At 31.7% G+C, this 23100-nt stretch overlaps 1 protein-coding gene across 1 annotated transcript in view; it reads right to left on the bottom strand.

Moving 5' to 3' along the window:
• Positions 1 to 958: 958 nt before the first annotated feature.
• The window catches only part of LOC139492935 (uncharacterized), a 96368-nt gene continuing 74226 nt past the window's right edge, over positions 959 to 23100 (bottom strand). Inside the window, exons 15-23 of the mRNA XM_071281083.1 lie at positions 18026 to 18467; positions 17099 to 17732; positions 14159 to 14622; positions 10828 to 10845; positions 9843 to 10277; positions 8770 to 8940; positions 6824 to 7189; positions 5623 to 5801; positions 959 to 3547 (exon numbers count right to left, since the gene is read on the bottom strand). Coding sequence (XP_071137184.1) covers positions 3497 to 3547; positions 5623 to 5801; positions 6824 to 7189; positions 8770 to 8940; positions 9843 to 10277; positions 10828 to 10845; positions 14159 to 14622; positions 17099 to 17732; positions 18026 to 18467 — 2760 coding nt within the window. The 3' untranslated portion in view covers positions 959 to 3496. The remainder of the gene's footprint in view (positions 3548 to 5622; positions 5802 to 6823; positions 7190 to 8769; positions 8941 to 9842; positions 10278 to 10827; positions 10846 to 14158; positions 14623 to 17098; positions 17733 to 18025; positions 18468 to 23100) is intronic.

The following is a 23100-nucleotide window of genomic DNA, read 5'->3' as shown; positions in this document are numbered from 1 at the left end:
ATGACAGACGAGAAAAATGGTATACCCAGAAAATAAAGATATATTGAGAAGAGCCAGAAATGTCGCCGTGCAACAAGCCACCTATATGGACCACTAATAGCGTGGTTTGTTTCAAGGGTTCATAACGTGTAGATATTATGGTACTCTCTCCTCACGACGGATCATATTTAATGTTTCCATTCTGACTTGCGTATTTATACATCCCTCACATCAAAATATACACGTCATGTAGGTAATGATTTTACTACCGGTCGGAAGTAATGTGTTTGATGGTAGCTTGCGTTCTTCTTTTTAGGCTGGCATTAAAGGAATGCACGTCAAGATTGTTTTTAAATTCGTCTGGTTTTTACAAAGCTGATTGGAATTACCGATTGGGAGAATCTGCTCTCTGCTTTGTGATATATTTTTTTTTTCATTCTTTTTAAACATTTGAATTGATGTTTTTCTTTATAGTTGTGATTTCACTTTTGATATAACTTCTTCATATTAGAAAAGCTGTTTTCGTCTGGATCATGAGTTCAACTATTTGCTACGCATTGCCAGAATGATAGCCTGAGCTGTTTGTGTACCTTTTGTTTATGTTGTTAAAATTTGTATTTCTTGTCGTCATTTCCAGATTTTTTTAGCTACTTATATAATCGATCTATGTCTTTTTTATTTGTTTACCCTTGTTTTTTTTACTGACCAAATCCCAAACTTAAAATATTGTAGTAATTAGCACGTATAAATTTGTACTTCGTCGAGACCAGATGAACATCCAAAGATAACCCAGCATAAGCGTTGACATTATGATTTAAAAAAAGTCTAAAGGCTGACATTAACAAAACTAAAACATGACGAGAAGTCTGGTAGCAAAATAGGCAATAATAATGAATGAAGAAATTTAAATAGAAATATATAAAATTCGTTTTTACACAAGAAGTGTGTTAAATGATATACATGACAAAATGCAAACATCGGTTTTCACAACTTTTTAATGAACAAAATATACAAAACATATAAATGAAAAGAAATATTATTTTGCAGAGGTGAAACAAGGATAATAAACGATTGTTTTATTTTGACAGTCTTGATATCTGGTCTCATAAAACATGACCATCTCTACGAGTTGTGTTATGTAAAAACCGGGCCATCTTTAAAATATATGGTCATTTAAAAGAAAATATAAAATTCTTGTAGTTTGTCATAACTATTCTTATCAAAGAGAATCCATTATACAAAAGCAATATATGAATAAACTCATCCCGGATAACGGGATTGAAATATTTTACACCATTCGCGTGTTTTGTCCACAAAGGCGCTCAAATGAAAATAATTATTAACCATTGTAGATCCCAAATCCAGAAAGATTTGTCAACTTTTGCTGACTTATTTCATATATTTTTTCAGATATTATCGTATTTTCACTGTTTGGACAAACAATAAGACGACACAATTACACTTTCGCATCTCTTCTTATTTTCGAATATAATTTTTTATGATAATAAATGTCCGAAATTGACCCTTTTTATATTTTGAATAGAATATTAGTATCTTCTTATTCTTGAAATTTCTTTCAATGAGTTACACACACACGTTTTATATCAGGAAAATTAAGTGTTATTGTAGATAACGACAGTGCATATACAATACCTCTGTTCTAACAAAAGAATAACTTTTTTAACATATGTCTAATATTTTCATGCAATCAAAATAAATTCTTTTGAATATTTTGAATATATCTTCAACTGAACAGTACAAAATATTCAAATATTTTATAGTCGGATTGAAAGACAAGTAATTTGCTTATATTGATTTCTACTATTGTATTTAAGACAGAAAAATTGTTTATAATCAGTTTGTTTCGTGGAGGAATAAAACCTCATAAATGATAACGAAATTCATAATGTATTCACATACATGCAACTACTATGTATTTATGTGGATCTTGATGTGCGTTCTCCGCTTAACACTTCACAAAAATATTCAAACAAATGTTATTTTTTTCGAAAATATTCGAAATGTTAAAACCATGTCAGTCCCATAACTGACAAGTCTTCGTCTATAAGCTATCTCTCCATATTTCATTTTGAGATCCGCACTACCATTAAACAAGACTTAACTCTAGTGAACATACATTGATTTAATAAGTCTGCATCATTATGTATAGTCTTATAAGCAGTGCTTAGTCTCCAATATAAGGATTTCTTTTACGGATATTGGCTTAGATATATGACTACTACGAAAACTTTCGCATTTTGAAGTTTTACAGATACAAAATAACAATAAAATGAAACACAAATGGAAATAGATATAATATATAACAACATATAAATATAAATAATAAAAACATTCATTAAAATTCAATTACACACATCTAATTTGCTTCCACACATTCACAACCATCATAAAACAATCTTCATTTTCACAAGTTTCACACAGTTTTTGTATGTTATCATATTGTATACATCTTACGTTCAGAATCGCAGAAGGTTACTTTTTTAACACATAATTGTATATGTTATTTGAATGTGAACTAACAGTGGTAGACAGTAGGCAGCCTTGTATTGTATGCTTCATAATTTGGAATAGTGGTAAATTTTTTCTGTTAATAAAAACCTGTTAATACAACTTTGTGAATCTTTCTAATGTTATGATCGACCTATTTAACTGATTATTAATTAAACAATATAAAAGATACGTTAAAACAGTTTAACAATATACACATTAATTAGTCAAATGTTCAGATGGATTATTAAAAATTACTTTGGTATTGACATTGAAGTAGTGTTATAAAATAAAGCGGCTGTTAAGATATTATACATAGTTTCAATATATTTGGGGTTATTTCAATACCGAATGTGATAAGTTATACATTTTTATCTACCAATATTATTTAGTGATAAATACCAACTTGATGTACTTGTACTTTATTCATCATACAGAATACAAAATGCATGCAAACCAATGTAATCGGTCTTTGTTGTGATATATAAATCTCATCCAAACAACCAACTCAGGATGACACTCATTCATTATCTATTTTACTCACAGAAACTTACATAATATTTACAGATTAAACAATAATATTATTTGTGATTTTTTTATAAAAGCACAAAACACTGGCCAAAATACTAGTTTGTCAGCCGATTGTTTTATGTTAGCACTTTTTATTATCGATTGACGTTCAATAAGAATGTCACTACCAAGTCCATTTTAAGATGAAACCAAAACATTGCACAATCAATTCACGTTTAACATCAATCAGAATATACATTATAATCATTAGTACGTCTTACTCGTTGTATTGTTATGTTTATGCAAATTTCTTGTGGCAATTGGATATATCTAGCATATAACAGATTTAACACACCAATTAAAATTGAAAGACCTGATTTAGTACCCATTTATAGGTATTTCGTTGCGTTTTGAAAACACAGTTTACATGTACACGATATGAGGTATGAGGTTACGCTGCTGCCACTAACTTATAGGGAGTCTGTTAAGGAAATCAGCGTCAACGTCGTCCAAATGAAACAGACATTGCATCTCTCATCATTTTCTCCATCTGAAACCAAATAAAACAAATTAAGGATGACGTAAAACCGGATACTAATAGTTTGAAACAAGGAGTTATGAATAAATAAATAATGTTTTGATGTTATGATCGAACTATTTGACAAAAAATGATTATCACGAGGGGTTTGCTTTTAGTGGAATTAAGATGACTTTGTATCGCTATCCTCATTCTAAGAACGCTCTAAACAACGGCAACAGTAGTAAACCGCTGTTCGAAATTCATAAATCGATTGAGAAAAAAACAAATTCGGGTTACAAACTAAAACTAAGGGAAACAAATCAAATATAAGAGGAGAACTACGACACAACAGAAACACAACACTAAAATGTAACACACATAGAAACGAACTACAAGATAACAATGGTCATTTTCCTGACTTGGTACGGGACATTTTACGAAAAAAATGGTTGGGTTGAACCTGGTTTTGCGGCTAGCCAAACCTCGCGCTTTTATGGCAATGTTACATATAACATTACAATGACAACATTACATGACAGGACTACAGTACAAATAAATGCAAGGACATTCAGGACAAAAAAATCCACAAATAAACATTACAAGTGTAACAACCATTGACACCTGTAAACTAACTGCACCACAAGTACACCGTAAATTATTTCTCTTTTTTTCTTTTTTAATTGAGCAATAACCAAGAAATGAATCAAATCTTTTCTGTAACTTCAATGATAATGTTAAATAGAGCTATGCAAACACTTTTTTCTTAAATTTTGTTCAGGTGAAAATTGTTTTCTACAGTTAGCACAGGAATAGATTACCATAGCTGTATTTGGCAAAATATTTCAGAAGCTTCGGTTCTCAATGATCCTGTACTCTACACAATAATTGACCTTTTTAAATGTTTGTATTAGAGCTTCACTGATGAGTCTTTTGTAGACGAAACGCCCGTCTGTCGAACTTAGTTTTAGCCCGGTATCCATTATGAGTTTATTAATAATTAATAGAGATCCATCTGATCATGAGTACTTTTGTTAATTCAGTTAAATTTCTTAAATAGTTATCAAAGGTACCCGGATTATAATTAAGTACGCCAGACGCGCGTTTCGTCTACATAAGACTCATCAGTGACGCTCAAATCAAAATATTTATAAAGCAAAACAAGTACAAAGTTGAAGAGCATTGATGATCCAAAATTCCAAAAAGCTGAGTCAAATACGGCTAAGGTAATATATGACTGGGATAAGAAACGCATTATGATTATATTCAAATAAAAGGTGACAGCTTAGAAAATTTGTAAGTAAGGATTCTCTAATGTGTTAATTCGCTTAACTGTATTAAGTTAGATCATGTTTTACTTATTCCGTTATGAGGGATGACACAAATTTGGTAAAACCTGAAAGGCGAAAGATTCCAAAGGATTTTCAACCTTAGAAGTCGAATACAGACTGACAATACTATGGCAAAGCAAAAAACAATCGGGTTTTGTGTAGATGTACATCATTTACATATAAATCTAATTACGAGGGAGTTGCGGAAGAGTGCTGAAAAAATGTAAATTTATTACTACAAGAAAAGATAATGATTGTATGCTTGCAATTAAGACAGCTCTCCACAAAAGACCAGAATGACACACAAATTAACAACTATAGGTCACCGTACAGCCTTCATTAATGAGCAAAGCACATACCGCATAGTCAGCTATAAAAGGCCCCGAAATTACAATGTAAAACAATTCAAACGTACAAAAAGAAGAACGAAAAACAAAAAGGTAACACATGAACTTATTACGTCTATTTCACATGCTTTAGTTGTAGCTTAAATTACTGTTAAATATGAAAATGCCATTTATGTCATGTTCATAAACGCGCATTGTACATGTTGTAATGCACATTGTACATGTATCTCTTTTTTGTCATCTCAATTTTTGTAAAGAAAACTTTAAGAATCAGGTTAGATGTTAGTTCTTATTCATGTCAGTGAGTTTTGATTTTATATTGACATCATTTATTTGTTAATAATTTGTTAGTTTTCTGTTAAAAGAATTAAAAAATGAGGATCTGAGAGATCGAAGCTTACATCTGAGGGTTCTTATTTTAGGATCTTACATCAGCTTTAGGACACATCGGCACTACACATCGTCTCTTTTGTCTATGAGAAGGACAATCCATCCCGCCACGTCTTGGCTTTTTAAATATTTTTCGTCTTCGTTTTTGAACTGCATTATCACCACATGATTGTGAGCATGGTGACCATGGTCCCCATTCTCCAACTTGGCAATCTATAGCTAGAAAGATAATATTGTTAATAAAATGTATGTTCTATTCTAAATTTCTGAAAAAGCTTTGGAATTTTAAATAATTTCATGTAAGAGTAATAATCTAGTTAATTATAAAATAAAAAAGTGAGAATCTTTAAAAGTTTCGAAAATTCACGATGTCCGCTACTCTGCTCCAAAACAACAAGCTTTTTGAAAGTCTGTTATAAATTGATAGTATATAGATAAAGAAAACTAAAAAAGAAAAGAAAATGAAGCGTCTGTGTACTTGTTTTCCAGATATAAGCCATTGAAAATTTGGTTTGAAATAATTCTCTCTGAATTGTTCAAGCACTTAACATTGGTACTTTTTTATTTCTAAAACAATGAAATAATAGCATGGCTTTTATAAGATTTTGAAAGATGACATTTTAAACTATATGTAACCAAACTATGGAAGGAAAAGGAGGGGTTTGTGGGCCACATTTTCAATAACACTACATGGATAAAACCAGAGGATTCCCAAAATCTGACAAAAATTCAAAAACAAGAGGAGCGAACATCCTTAATGTGTTATTAATTGGCCGTTTCAGAATCTAAAGCATCATGGGTAATTTCATTGTCCGTACCCCAAAGTGAAAATAACGTTACGTCATTGGTTTAATTTCCATTGTTTATAACGTTTTAAACCAATCAAAACGCTTTGGTGTACGCTTTTGAAAATATTACCCAGGTTGCATTAGATTCTGAAACGGCGAATTGTCAATAACGTGATACCCATAAATATAGAGGGTTGTTTTCATTTTTTCGTTTTTCATTAAATGGCTTATTTCAGACACTTATTTTTTTAGAAATGGGTATTGCATTCGATTACGTTGTTACGCTTAGTATGTGTGTTTAAACTCGCCTTTTATAGACACATAATACTTGGGGCCTTTCTCCTTCATTACTTTATTAAAACAATTTTTATTTTTACAGTTCAAATGCAATGAATCTACAAAATTGGCATATACCCTCAAACCATTTTATAATGGGAAGAGAGAAATACTTACGACATTTCGGTGATTTACATTTCTTCTTTCTCATTAATTTTCTAGGACATGGCTTTCCACCATTCGAATCTTTGGTAATAACTTTCCTTGATTTCGTCACTAGGCCACGGCCGCACGTGACCGAACATCTTGACCAATCAGACCATTCAGTTACTTTACAGTTTATTGCTGGTCCTAAGCTTGGGTCATGTTTAGTGCGTTTGTTTTTTCGAAATCGATTATTTTTATTTTTCCTTTTCTGTTTTTTCTTATTTTTCCGTTTTTCTTTTTTCTTTCGTTTAGATTCGTCATCAGACATTTTATCTTTCTTTTTTGGAATCATCAATTCTTCTACAATAACAGAGTTTAATCTAGGATCAACTTTTTCTGAAGAAAAAGAACAATGAAAATTTAACATGGTGTGTGATATCATGTTTTATCTATCCCCATGCCATTCCAGATATAATGCAGTCCAGCACCTTCGATGTTTTGTATAAAAATAATAATTCTAGTAATATCTTAACGTGCAAACCATGCCAAGAATAAACGCAAATCTAATACATAATATGACCTAAAATTAAGACCAAATCAATAACAAAGATGAAGAACATTAAAAAAAAAAAATAATAAATAAAAGTGCAATTTCTACCTAGGCAAGCTGGATAATGGGGTAGAAAACCTTATTGTTTCAAATTATCGAAAGTACACTTTTAAACTGAAAGTTTTATGAATAGTTTATGCCTGTACAGAGTAGCGCTGGCTTCTCAGCTTCTGATACCCTTGGGAACAATACGTCCACCAGCAGTTGCATCGATTTTTCAGCTGAAACCATGTTTATAATTAATTACTTCAGACGAGTGAACAGGAGTCTCATTGAAAATGGCGGATGTCAACACGTACATTCTGATGAGGAATTCTTAATATCATCGAACTATCATTGGAATATATATATATGACATAAATTTATCCAACGGTCGAATTTAAGTCAATTTCTTTGTAAAACATAATTGCATTTCAATGATTATAACTGGTCATTATATTCATATCATTGAGCTACTAGCTGTTAATAAATAATTATCTATAATACTAAAATTACGAGGTCCAATTTGTCAGCCGTCATCGGGTAAAAACGACAAATCAAAGAATTCAACTCTATATAGAACTAATATAGGACAATGGTGTAGATTAAAAATTACACCACTCCAGACCCTTTTGTTTTCCACATAATTAATATTGCCAATAATTAACAAGTTCCGGGTCGAATCCGATACCGATACCAATAGTATATTCACCTGTTAGCTATTACCTTATCTCTACGTTCCGCATTTGACAGACGCACCACCAATCGGTGTATTTAGGATTTTGCTATATTCACGGGTCATAATCAAAGGGCTGAAAATACTCCATTCCTGGATAGCCAGGACCTTTTGTTTGCCAAATAATTAATATTACCAATAATTGATAAGTTCCAGGTCGACGGGTTCAAACAGAAAGATTTGAAAGCAAAAAAACCTGTGTATCTCATAATCGACATGACTTTTATCAGATGACAATACCAATTACTAAAATAAGGCTTAGGCATAGTTATATACTTTAAGTCAGTCACGGACCCGCGGTATCATGGATGTGTACTTGTGTTATAGATAATTAGTTTTAGTACCCATATGATCCCTAATTTGTCCAACGGTCGAATTTAACTGAGTTTCATTGTAAAACATAATTTCATTTCAATGATAATACTGGTCATTATATTCATATCATTGAGCTAGATGTTAATAAATAATTATGTTATGGATACATAACTAGTTTCAGTACCCATATGAACCCTAATTTGTCCAACGGTCGAATTTAACTTAATTTCTTTGAAAAACATAATTTCATTGCAATGATAATTACTGATCATTATATTCATATCATTGAGCTAGATGTTAATAAATAATTATGTTATACATAAATAGTTTTAGTACCCATATGATCCCTGCAGTACATGTTACATTCATTCTCAGTTTCAAATTTATTTTCATTGCCACGGCATCCACCATAATTAAATTGCAAGCACGTCATCAGTGAATGGTTATAGTAATAACGTAGGAAATGACCGGTACATGGTCCATTGTAAGATGGTTGTAAACATATTGCTGAAAATAAAAGGTCAGTTTTGAAGAAAAGAAAATTGGAAAAGTGTCCCAAATGTTTATGTATATTAAAAAAGAAGATGTGGTAAAATCGACAATGAGACAACTCTTCACAAGAGACCAAAATGACACAGAAATTAGTAACTAGAGGTCATCGTACGGCCTTTAACAATGAGCAAATCGTTTGATGATAAGGTATGACCTTTTTTTCTTTAATGTTATATAAAAAGAATAACGGGAATAACTAAAAGTATTGGATACTAAAACTAACTACACTGCCCACCAACTCTTTAAAGTTTTTATATAACAACATTGAATGTACTCATTTTGTTTATAAAGTCGGTTTGAACGAGTTTACTTGATACCATTTCATTTGAAAGACAAGAGTTCCAACTACAAAAAGAGATATAAAAGGAGCAAGTGGCGAAAAGAAATGAGCATAACTGATGATCTTTTATTGGGAAATGAATTGCATTCGTCATTTAAAACACAGTGGCAAACAACGTAAAATTTCAGCAATAAATAAGAATAGGACAGACCAACAGATTACACCAGCCACTTACACCACAGGTCCCCAAATAAAACAAAGGATAAAGAACAGCACATAGTCTATATTGCCTGACTATATGTACAATCAAAACATGTCTTGGCGCTTTACTAGTTTAAATTCATATCATCCCTTCTTTTGAGTATCTAGAACACATGACGGAAAAGTATTTCATACAAACTGTATATTAAACAAACGTACTGCTAGTGTTGAAATAGAGTAATACCTAACACCTCAATAGTTGCATGCATCAATTGTAATACAAGTATATTTTTACTGAAATCACCAATAACAAAAATAAAAAACATACTAAAATCAGGACTGCTAAAATATGGAATATATAGATATGAATATTTACCTGTAAAGTTTTTCATTTTTTGTGCTAGTTTACAATCTTTTATTTTGCCAACACAAACATCTTTTTCCATGAGATGGAGTCCACAGTTATCTGTGAGGTTACTTTTTCGAAGAAACATTCGCCATTTTTCTCTTATACCGATGCCGCACGTGACACTACAGGGCGACCAATCAGACCAGGGTGTTATAGCACAAATGTCGTCCACCTTCCTGATTGGATCATGTCTTACAACGAAGTCGTCAGGAAGCTCTTTCTGCACTCGGTCTTTTTTACAGTTTCCTAAACAGGATTTCGTTTCCGTAAGATCTATTCCACATATGGATGGTTGAATTTGTGGATTCCTTAAAAATCTCCTCCGTTCTATGGACCCAACTCCACATGGAGTATTACAATCTGTCCATTCAGTCCAATCACTCGTTGCACACTTTTCTTGCTCTGAAATAGTTTTCTCGTTTATCAACAAAGAGTATATGCAATGTAAACACTACAAAAATTGGCATGAATCATTTTTCAATTAAGTTTAAATTGGCAAAGTCCTTATACTATCTTTATAAAATGTTTACTTTTGTATCCATTTATCTTTTCCATTCTGTTGACTTAATCTCTAACCAGAAAGAAAAAATTCTACATATCCTCAAAACAAATTAATTTAAACGATTGACAAGTTTTCTATCAAAAAGATAAATTTCCAAGAATTGTTTAAAAGTAAATAAAAAACTGTCATAGTGACAAAGTGCTGTTAAATTAGGTTCCCTGTATCTTAAATGCCATCAACCCTTGACCTTTTATATATGAATTTTAATGGTTTAATTAATATAATGAAGACGTCCTAAACCTAAAATTAATTTTCGTATATTAATCTGAAAATAAAGTAAGTACTGAAAAAAATATTTCATGCAAAAAGTACACTTAAAATGCATTCGATCGCCATGCATCATGCTGAAGTTACGTCCCTTGGTAAAACGCAAAACAACTTGCTACTTACTTTGCCGTAAACGCTCAGCTGTAAGGGGAGATAATACATAAAATGGGAACATAAATATGCAGTTTTATGTATAATATGTCAGCTTTTTACTTGTCTTAACTGTATCGTCGAAGCGGATTTTTTACAAATTGTCTATAAATGTTCAAAACATTGTTATATCACACCTGGTTTATTTCAAAGTCTTCACTAAATTTTTGTCTGGATTATTTAAAAATTATTCTAAATACAATTAAGTGTAAATGTCGTAAATATTTTAGATATTGTTTTAAAACTAATAAATATTATATTTGGTCCTCAATGCCCTTCAACTTCGTACTTTATTTGGACTTTTTAACATTTTTAGATTCGAGCATCACTATGAGTCTTTTGTAGACGAAACGCGCGTCTGGCGTAAATACAAAATTTTAATCCTTGTATCTATAATTAGTTTATGTACAAAATAAATATAAATATGCTTGCAGAAATGGAAACGATATAAGAAAGCTAGGCCATAGGCTATTTCATTTATATCCTTCGATACACTTTGACAGTATTTCTCTGTATGTGTCCATTGATAACATATTTTATTTCTTGTCTTTGACAAATAACAAACATTTTGTAGGCTATCTGAAAATCTGGATATTGATGACAATAAACTACTGAGAAGTCCCAACATAGCCATAGAGAGCATATACAGCAAAGCGTCCAGTGATATCCCAAATGTAAAGAAAATTTGTTATCAGAACTGCATATTCAAAATGCTTAAAGCCATTTTTCCATATATAACAAAGTCCAAGTTGTGAGAAAATGGTGTATTTATATTGAGTGTCAAAGGGGTCAAATTTGATTTACAGCCTGGTGAAAATATCAGATTTGCAGATATTAACTAATATGTTCCGCAGCAATGGAATGTTTTAGAAAATACAACAACTACACTAACATTAGGATATCTTTCTATTGAAAAATTCAATGGAAATTCAGTTCTTATGGAGTTGAAAATAGGTAGTGATAGACTAATTGGGCTTTTTGTGGCTGGGAAAGCCATAAATCTTTCTGACTTTTTCATTGGCAAAAGTATCACATTCACTTTAAAATCGTTAAAGGGTCTATTTAAAAGTTTAAGAACAGTTGGTCTATGTTATGGTGCTACTCTTGAAACAAATGAATCTGATATATTTTCTTCAAGCAAACTGTGTGTTAAAGAAATCTGCTTAACAGACACCAAGTCTAAGACTGTAATAAGACATGTAGAGTGTTTGAGAACTGTCCAAATAAATTCTCAATCTCATACTTGTATTAAATGTTCTGAGCACAAGCGTCATAAAATATATGATCAATCAAAGATGCTGTTAAACTCTGACAAGGAAAATGTTAATCCAGCAACCCAGCAAAAAACAGATGTAACTGATCAATTGAGGAAAATTGCACCAAATTTAAGTGACAATCAAATTTTACTTATTACAAGTCAAATTGAATCTTTATCACATAATCATTCTTAAGGTGTTAGATGGCCAAAGGAAATAATATGCATGGCACTGACCATATACAACAGAAATCCTTCTGCATACAAAGACATCACAAGAAATGGTTGGCTAAACTTGCCATCTGAAAGTCTTCTATATTTATATAAAAATGCTGTAAAACAAAAACCCGGTATAATTCCTACCATGATGGCATGGATGAAAAATGAGGCTGTTAGGCTGAGGGTTGAAACAGAAGGCTATTATGGTGGTGTTTTATTAGATGAAATGTCCATACAAGAGGACCTGCAAATAGTTAACCATGGGAATGGTACCTCATTGTTTGGATAGGTAGATTGTGAACCTGAGGTCATGTTAATGCACTGTTCCAATAAAGGTAAATGTGAAAGTAAATTAGCAAATCATGTAATGCAGTACATTTTCCATGGAATAAATGGCTTCTGTTTGCCATTTGCTAATTATCCTAATGCACAAGCTGCACCTGCTGACATATTTATCACAACCTGGAAATGCATTGATGCATAATATGAATGGGGTTTTAAACCCATTTACTTATGTATGGACGGTTCTAGCAATAACCGTGCTTTCCTGAAAATGCATTTTCCTGAAAATGACCCCCTTTTGACAAAAATGGTGGCTTCAAATTACAAAAACCCTTTAAGAAAAATGATCTTTATCATGGACCCCTGCCATCTTATCAAAAAAATCCGTAATAGTGTGTTATCCAGTGGAATAAAAGCTCATGACCAGAGACTATTATCATTTGAAAGCTGTACAATTCAATGGCAGATGTGGATCGATGCATATAACCGGGATCGTAATACCCATAGGTTTCCAATACACAATAAATTAACTCAGGAGCACATCTTCCCTAACAATGCTCAAAAAATGAGAAACAAGCTGGCATTTGAAACACTTAATGTTGACATGTTGCATTTAATGAAAATGAATAGAAAGTCTCTCAGTGGTGAAGCTGGTCATCAGGCATTAAGTGGAGTTATCCAATTTCTTGAACACTCTAGTACATTGGTGGAGTTTTTCACTGATCAGCGGCCTGTAAAAGATATGAGTGATGAAAGAATAATGAAATTAAGTATTGCATATAATTGGTATAAATCATGGGAAAAACAAGTTTGTCAAAATGACACTATAAGTAGGCGATACAGGAGTCTTCTTACCATGGAAACAAGAGAAGACCTTGATTTTATGTACCATGGGATAATGTCGCTCATCACCTTTTGCATTGAAGTCCTAAAGACTGAAGTTGTACCAGCACGACTGAACAGTGATATAATTGAAAATATTTTTTGTCAACAAAGATCACTCTACCATGGACCTACTACCCATCCAATATATAACTCATATAGAACTGGTATAAACAGTGTCCGATATCATTTGAGTTTCTAAATTTAAGGTTAAGAAAATATGCCTTTGAAGCACAGGCACTGGTCTCAGAATTAAGGTATATAGGAATATTTTTCTGCGACAAGTTCCTGTGCTATTAAGGTTTCCCTCATAGAATAGAAAAAAAATAGCAGTCTTTTTTAAGTAATCAAATTGATAAAACTTAACACAAAAACTTACTGAAATGTTTTGGTGATCTATTCACAGCACTTCATGCAATACCAATCATCTTCTGTTTTATCTATCAATTGATCAGCTGTAATATTCTGACATTCTTTGTGATACCAGTTGTCACATATGTCACATTGTATCCTTTCATCAACACTGTTAAACTTGCAACTACAGATTGAGCAAACAATTTCATCTTTTCTAATTTTTTCCGAATTTTTCTTTCTTGTAATCCTTCTTTTAGAAGTGTATGATTTTCTTTTTCTCTTACTTCCTTTTTTTTGCCGCAGATTGTTTACGGTCTTCAACAACTGGTACATGTTCAAGGTTTTCAACAACTTGTGCTTGTTCAAGGTTTTCAACAACTTGTGCTTGTTCAAGGTCTTCAACAACTTGTGCTTGTTCAAGGTCTTCAACAACTTGTGCTTGTTCAAGGTTTTCAACTACTTGTGCTTGTTCAAGGTTTTCAACAACTTGTGCTTGTTCAAGGTTTTCAACAACTTGTGCTTGTTCAAGGTTTTCAACAACTTGTGCTTGTTCAAGGTCTTCAACAACTTGTTCAAGGTTTTCAACTACTTGTGCTTGTTCAAGGTTTTCAACAACTTGTGCTTGTTCAAGGTTTTCAACAACTTGTGCTTGTTCAAGGTTTTCAACAACTTGTGCTTGTTCAAGGTCTTCAACAACTTGTGCTTGTTCAAGGTTTTCAACAACTTGTGTTTGTTCATGGTCTTCAGATTTTGCAAGTGGACCCGCATTTGGAATACTAATAAAATTAGGCACAGTGGCTAGTAAATTATCACACATAGCTTGTGTGTTATCTTTTATAGACATGTTTGTGTCATATGCTTTTCCTAGACACATTAATTGCTTTTTTGTAAAACATTTTAAAAGTAATGTACCAGAATCACAAATGCAGGATTGCAGTTTTAATTTTATTTTCAGATTTATCATTTAAAATGTATGACATCGAAATTTGTTTACTGGTGTTGTCTCTTTTTGCTGTTTCAACAACCCTTTTTCTAAGAGTTTCAGATTTTTGCATTCCAAAACTTTTAATTAAGTCTTTTCGAAATTGGTTGTCAGATACTCGACAAAATCTCAAAATTAAGTCTGAATATAGATCTTTTAAACAAGCCATTGCTAAGTCCTCATCCACTCTTACAAAGGGAGCTGTGAGATCAAAATTCTGTTATAATTTCTGAAAATTAGTAAAAAGTGTCTTGCTGCTTAATAATTTCTCATGAACAAAATTAAATATGTAACACTCCCAAACGTGTCCTGTCTCCCAAACGTGTCCGATTCCCCCAAACGTGTCTATTCTTCCGAAACGTGTCCGTAATATCCAATATTCCCCAAACGTGTCTGATTTTATAACCCCCAAACGTGTCCGATAACTGTTATTCGCCAAAACGTGTCCACTAATAAACGCCAGAACGTCTCTCGACTTTTAGCGCTAATACATGAATAAAATCAATAACGTTTACGGCAATTCTATAATGGGGGACACAGTTGATGAAGTGGTCATTTATTAGTATTAGTTGGTTCAATGTCGGTTGTTATTGCAAATTTAACCTGTAACATATAAATCAACTTTTGACTGAAATTGCTTATATTCAAGTTGCAAGTATTATGCTCGTTTAGAGAGCATACATGTACAAACAATTTTAGTTCAGTTGAATTAATCGTTTACTATGTAATTATTCTGTACTAATAAACTCCGATGATGCCTTTTATATTACAGCTAATTTCCTAATGCATGTAGAACAAAACTTTGGTTAGCTTGCTTGCTTGGTTTTTATATTGTACAATCCATAGGATAACACCCAATTAAATTCAAATATAATATATTCAGGTTAAACAATGCCTATATATATTGTTTAAAGACGTCAATCTTATTTACAAAGCTTGTATTAACAATTATACAAACAAAGCAAGCAAGCCAAACAAAGTTTTACTTTGCAAGCATTAGGAAATCAGCTGTAATCCGCGAATACTGCACGATGGGCTTTTAAAAGAATTTACTTCCTTTTTTTTAATAGTTCTGATATTTTAAAAGATATTCAAATCATAAACTGGTTATCAGGTATTTTAATAAATTTTAGGTTTCCAGCATCACTACTAAAGTGAAGACATACACACAAAAGTGATAAGTCCAGTGCCAAATATTTCATGCATTATTTAAACGATATAATATTAACAATAAATACTATACATAAGTTTTATTATCATACCGGGGATTTAGGATTGGGCCTAAATTTGTTTACGATTATTCGGGATTAACATTAGTTAAACTTAAAAATCTAAAGAGCCAGTAAAGACCGATTTTTTTTATAACTTCACTAAGAAACTATTTGATTCTCTCAAAAAATATAAAAAAACCTCTTAAAATTATAAAGTGGTAGTAAGGTTTTATATTATGAACTTTTGGTTTCGAGCATCACTTAAATACACGCAAACAAGATACTTTACGTCCAGTGGCAAATAGTTCATTATATTTGCCGGAACTCTTGGATAGTACCTTAATTATTCCGGGAATTTGGGATTAGGCCTAAATGTGTACAGTTGTAAGAATTTACACTTTACGGTTATTAAGAATTTACACTAATCGTAACTCTGAATTAAATTATATTTTTTTGGAGCTGAAAAGGACAGTTTTATTTTTACGGAATATCAGTATAACAATCTTTTATTTCCCTTTATATTATAGGTGATTGGGGAATTGGGCACGTTTGAAGGATTGGGCACGTTTTGGGTGTTCATTAAAAAATGTTTAGGCGTTTGAATAATACAAATGACACGCTTTGACGCCCTTTTAACAACTAGACATGTTTTGCAGTTCAGTGACGTCGATGTGGACACGTTTGGGAGTATCGGACACGTTTGGGGGGAAGGACACGTTTCTGAGTGTTACAAATATATTAGAGCCATGTTTATGAAACATTTTTTCATTCTGATAATTTATTCGGTTCCTATCAATATCCACAAAGAAGTCTAATACATCATCTTTTATGTCAGTTAATCCTTGTGTTAAATTCTGTTTTCTTTTGGTTCCTTCAAGGCTTTCTTTGTATGAACTACTCTCCAATAAATCAGCATATGTTGTTGTCATATAATCCAATATTTTTACTTAAAGGAAGCAATCAGTCACACAGGACTGTTTGTTTTTCTTATACATGTTATTTTTTCCTATTGTCTTGTAATGATACTTGGATTTTGCAATACATCTTCCAGCAATATACCTAAGTTTTCCCAAGCCTGCATCATCATTTGAGTATGCACTTTGTTGATGTGACAATTCAGTTGAATCCTTAACGTTACTAGTTTTATTTTCTATAATAAAATGTGAAACAAAGTCAAAAATTCTACTAAAAACTGTGAAGTCATCAGATTCTGTCTTCCTATTGCAACAATTTTCAATGAGAGAAATATGTTCATTGGAATGTGAAAACTTATAGAGTTTGCTGAAATAGTTTGTCCATGATTTTGAATCTGTCTTTTTTTCAGTAGATTCACTACCAAAAACCTGTTCATATATATCTGAAATGTTTTCAAAAATTGTCGTCAGAAATAAATTTAGTTGTAATTTATGCTTTTCTAGCAGTAAATTTAATCGCTCATTTATAGAAACCTGTTCATCAGTCACCAGCATATCAGGTAAACATGACCGTATGTCATCTAAACTTATTGGACAGTCATTTAAATTCACTTGTACATTGTGTATCTCATCTTCAGATGCAACACTATTTATTGGATCACCCACATTTTCATTAACATGTACCATTTTCTCAATTTCATCACTTTCTTCATAAGTGAATTCTGATAATTCTGATTCTGATAAAACATTTTCTTCAAACTCTAAATTAAATTCTGTTGCTAAGGATTATGAAATATTGCAGCATTCCAAATCACTCAGAAATTGAACAGAATTTAGTTCATAAAATCCAAATAGGGATTTCTCAGGTTTTATTACATTTCTAGTATGAAAATCAATCAATCTCAGTCCTTTCTTTTTTCTTACCCTACCAACTGCCACACCCAGTTGTTCGGCTTTAAAAATATTTGAAGAATCAACTTCAACTCTATCCAAAGTTAGCCCTTGTGCCTTATGAATAGTCGCACCATATGACAAGACTAATGGTATTTCTCTTTTATGTCCGTTATCAAACCATTAAAGTTAACAGTGACATTGTTATTGTCAGTATTTATTTCCTGCACAGTTCCTTGTAACCCATTGACAAGATTTTTACTTAAATTTTTCACCAACATTACTGGACAGTTTATTTTTAAATGTAAAGATTGACCAACAGACATTTTCCTTAATTTAGTTGGGTGTCCTTCATCAAGAGAATGAAATGATTTTAAATCTCCTTCTAGATCAAGAAGGCGCGACGCATTATACACTTCTCTGTCAAAATTTCTTGCAAAGAGTCTGATGGGGTCATTGCCAGGAGGAAGTGGCCTTTGGAGACGTTTTAACAAGTTATGCGTATCAGTTGGTAGCTCTCCTCTTGAAATATCATGTATGGCCTTCACAAAATCAGGTTCATCTTGACGCATTACTTTATCGAGCACTATTTTGTGTCTAAATACATTTTTAAAAACATCAGACTTGAAACAAAATTCTCAAGGGTCTTGGTTAAGTAAATCTGGAACTTGGGGGAGCTGAAAAAAATCTCCTGACCCAATAATTTGTATACCTCCAAAATAAAGATCACTATCTCTGATTTTTCTACATATAAATTCAATCTGATTAAACATTTTAGCAGAAAGCATTGATATTTCATCTAAAATCAAAACATCTGTTTGCCTGATGTTCAATTTGTATTTTTGAAAATGTTCATCAATAGTCAATTTTTGTAATAGTTTGTCGTTAGAAAAATGACTATCTGCTATACCGGACCATGAATGGACAGTAATCCCACCTATATTCAAGGAAGCCACTCCCGTTGTTCCTGTGACTGCGACCGTTTTCCCCCTTTTATTTAGTTCTTGTTCTATAGTACAGACCAAATGGCTCTTCCCCGTTCCACTTTGCCCAAAAAGCAAAAGGTTATGACCATTTTTTACCTCATTCAATGCTATAAGCTGTTTGACATTCATTTTGTTATGAAACACACGTGTACACAACGACATTAATGTACAGTTATAAATTGACCAAAATTTCCCACATTTATTTTTAGCCAGACGATTGACCAATGAGAAACCAGTATAAAATTACATGCGGACTGGGTATTGCCAAAGTTTGAGAAGAATGCAAAAAAACATCCCGTTGACCGACTTCTGAGTCCTGCTACTGATGATCCCGACAACAAGGATAGTCGTGTCATATACCATTGTGTAGATAAATCAATTTAGATTTACGGCATATTAAGTTTAAGTAGGTTTGACAACCGAATAAAAAATTACGGGAATTCGGGACTGGGTGTCATTTTTCAAAAAATTTAGTTAAGTACCTTGTGTTATATTAAGGTATATAGGATTTTTTTTTTCTGAGACAAGTGCCTGTGGTATCCCGTCGTACTTTGAACCACACAATTGTTTTATTTATTGTTATAAGTTTTACTGTTTAAGTCTGTTTTTTATTATATCTACTTTACCTGACTCTGTATTTATGTATCCCGTCATACTATGAATGACAAAATTATTTTGTCTACCTGTGCGAATTTCAAACGCGCAATTTTACACCAGTACATAAAACCTTCCATCCGTTATGGGTGGATTTTAAATAGATAAATAAAATCGTATAATATAAGAAAATGAGGATGTTAAATTTGATGTATTCCTTTTTCTGCATCTTCGTTACATTTGTTATTTTTATAGTGATTAAGACGACAACACAATGTTGACTGCTGTACCCCTATTTTTGACATTTTTACCTATTGTGTCTGTTTGTTTTGTTCACGCATCGTTGACAGTATAATGGAATTTGATGCGACTGTCATACAAGTGAGAGGTTTATCTAGCTATAAAACCAGGTTCAGTCCACCATTTTCTACATAAGAAAATGCCTGTACCAAGTCAGGAATATGACAGTTGTTATCCATTCGTTTAATGTGTTTGAACTTTTGATTTTGCCATTTGATTTGGGACTTTCCTTTTTAAATTTTCCTCGGAGTTCAGTATTTTTGTGTTTTGACTTTTTTCAGTGCCTAGTTGGTTTATCTTCGTTTTAATTTCTAACCAAAGACCTCCGTTAATATTTCCATGTTATGTATGTTGTAGGCTATGTGGGTTTTTTTTTATGTTTCAAGTTATATTGAACTATATCAAAAACATATCTTATTAAGAATCTAGGCCTGATTCGACTCGAGAAAACGATTTTGTAGCTTTGTTATCATACGTATCATACAATTATATGATTTCCTTCAATTTTTTATGGTTGTTCGATTAACTGTTTATATTTAGTGTCAATCAACACATTACCAAAAGGAGAGTGTATTTTTGGTGAGTAGATATAATAATTAATTTTCCGAATCTCTACCTCGAGGATTCAAGTTTCCTCTGTTTACACATGATTGATTCAATTTCAGTTGGTTTTTTTTTAAGATGTAGGATTATAATAGCCTGATACCCTTAGGAAAAAGGAAGTGAAGTCTTTAATAAAAAAAAAATAACAATCTGGAAGAAAGAAAGGAAGAATCAACAAAACGACATTAATTCCTTTAAAAGAAGACTTTATCAAATTGATAACAACTGTCATATTCTTGAATTGGTACATGCCTTTTCTTATGTAGAAAATGGTTAATTAAACTTGGTTTTATAGCTAGCTAAACCTCTCCCTTGTATGACAGTCGTAAAAAATCCATTATATTGACAACGATGTGTAATCAAAACAAACACACATAATAGGTAAAAATGTCAAATATAGTGATACAGCAGTCAACATTTCTTCGTCAGGGTCAGACAAAAGATAAATTAGAAACCTGGTAATATTTGTTTACGGCAGTCACAAACAATGATAAAAACCAATAAAGTATATAGGAAGACACGAAATATATCAAAAGAAGAATACAAAAAAGCCCGGCAACACATTAACATACCAAACAAAGCAAATTGCAAGCACTGCCAATTTCATAAAAGGAATAACTCAGAGAGATAAATCACAACTAAAACATGTAATGAAACACATGAAACTCTATAATCAGTGGAAATAACATGGTCATGCAGGCAATACCTAAATAAAATAAGAAACATAGACAATTGGTGTTGACTTGATAGACATGAAAAATATGCAAACTTCGGTTTTTACAACTTTTTAATGAACAAAATATACAAAACATATAAATGAAAAGAAATATTATTTTGCAGAGGTGAAACAGGGATAATAACGATTTGTGTACTTTTACCATTTTTATATATAAAAACATGACCATCTCTATTTATTGTCTTGTGTGAAATATGTCCATCTTTTGTACGTGGTTTTTTCAAATCAAATATAAAAGTTGTGTAATGTTACCTAACAATTTTATCAAAAGGTTCTAGATTCTACATTTTGTTTTGGCGTCAACCAATGAAATCTCTGACTTAATTGATTTGTCATTTGGAGAACTGGAGTACCAAATATGTTTTCAAAACTAAAACCCATCATCAATGATAACGGGAAATATATGTTGAGCAATCTCAAACATGCTGCTTGGGGATTTTTAAACAATATTTGGTTGTGAGTTCTTTATTTAAAACTTTCAAAAAATTTCAAAATATCAGATTTATCGAAAACACCTCAAATGTTAAATACCATTTTAGTCTCATGATCAATACGACCATACTAAAAGTTCACGCCTCTCCCTATAGCATATAGTCTGCTTCTTCATATTCAATTTCGTGATTTGCACTAGTTCAATTAACAAAACTTCAATTCAGTGTTATTAATTTGATAAGTCTTCTACATGATTGTTTATAGTCATATAAGCATTGTTCATTCTCCAATATAAGGATTTCATTTTCGGATATTGGCTTAAATATAATTATGACTACTACGAAAACTTTCGCATTTTGAAATTTTACAGATACAAAGTAACAATAAAATGAAATACAAATGGAAATAGATATAATATATAACAACATATAAATATAAATAATAAAAACATTCATTAAAATTCAAATACACACATCCAATTTGCTTCCACACATTCACAACCATCATAAAACAATCTTCATTTTCACAAGTTTCACACAGTTTTTGTATGTCATCATATTGTATACATCTTCAGTTCATAATCGCAGAAGGTTACTTTTTTAACACATAATTGTATATGTTATTTGAATGTGTGCTCACAGTGGTAGACAGTAGGCAGCCTTGTATTGCATGCTTCATAATTTGGAATAGTGGTAATTTTTTTTCTGTTAATAAAAACCTGTTAATACAACTGTGTGAATCTTTCTAATGTTATGATCGACCTATTTAACTGATTATTAATTAAACAATATAAAAGATACGTTAAAACAGTTTAACAATATACACATTAATTAGTCAAATGTTCAGATGGATTTTTAAAAATTACTTTGGCATTGACATTGAAGTAGTGTTATAAAATAAAACGGCTGTTAAGATATTATATATAGTTTCAATATATTTGGGGTTATTTCAATACCAAATGTGATAAGTTATACATTTTTATCTACCAATATTATTTAGTGATAAATACCAACTTGATGTACTTATACGTTATTCATCATACAGAATACAAAATGCATGCAAACAAATGTAATCGGTCATTGTTGTGATATATAAATCTCATCCAAACAACCAACTCAGGATGACACTCATTCATTATCTATTTTACTCACAGAAACTTACATAATATTTACAGATTAAACAATAATATTATTTGTGATTTTTTTATAAAAGCACAAAACACTGGCCAAAATACTAGTTTGTCAGCCGATTGTTTTATGTTAGCACTTTTTAAGATGAAACCAAAACATTGCACAATCAATTCACGTTTAACATCAATCAGAATATACATTATAATCATTAGTACGTCTTACTCGTTGTATTGTTATGTTTATGCAAATTTCTTGTGGCAATTGGATATATCTAGCATATAACAGATTTAACACACCAATTAAAATTGAAAGACCTGATTTAGTACCCATTTATAGGTATTTCGTTGCGTTTTGAAAACACAGTTTACATGTACACGATATGAGGTATGAGGTTACGCTGCTGCCACTAACTTATAGGAAGTCTGTTAAGGAAATCAGCGTCAACGTCGTCCAAATGAAACAGACATTGCATCTC

This window comes from Mytilus edulis, chromosome 10, assembly GCF_963676685.1.
Source record: "Mytilus edulis chromosome 10, xbMytEdul2.2, whole genome shotgun sequence".
Lineage (NCBI taxonomy): Eukaryota > Metazoa > Mollusca > Bivalvia > Mytilida > Mytilidae > Mytilus > Mytilus edulis.
This window is presented reverse-complemented; position numbering and strand designations above follow the sequence as displayed.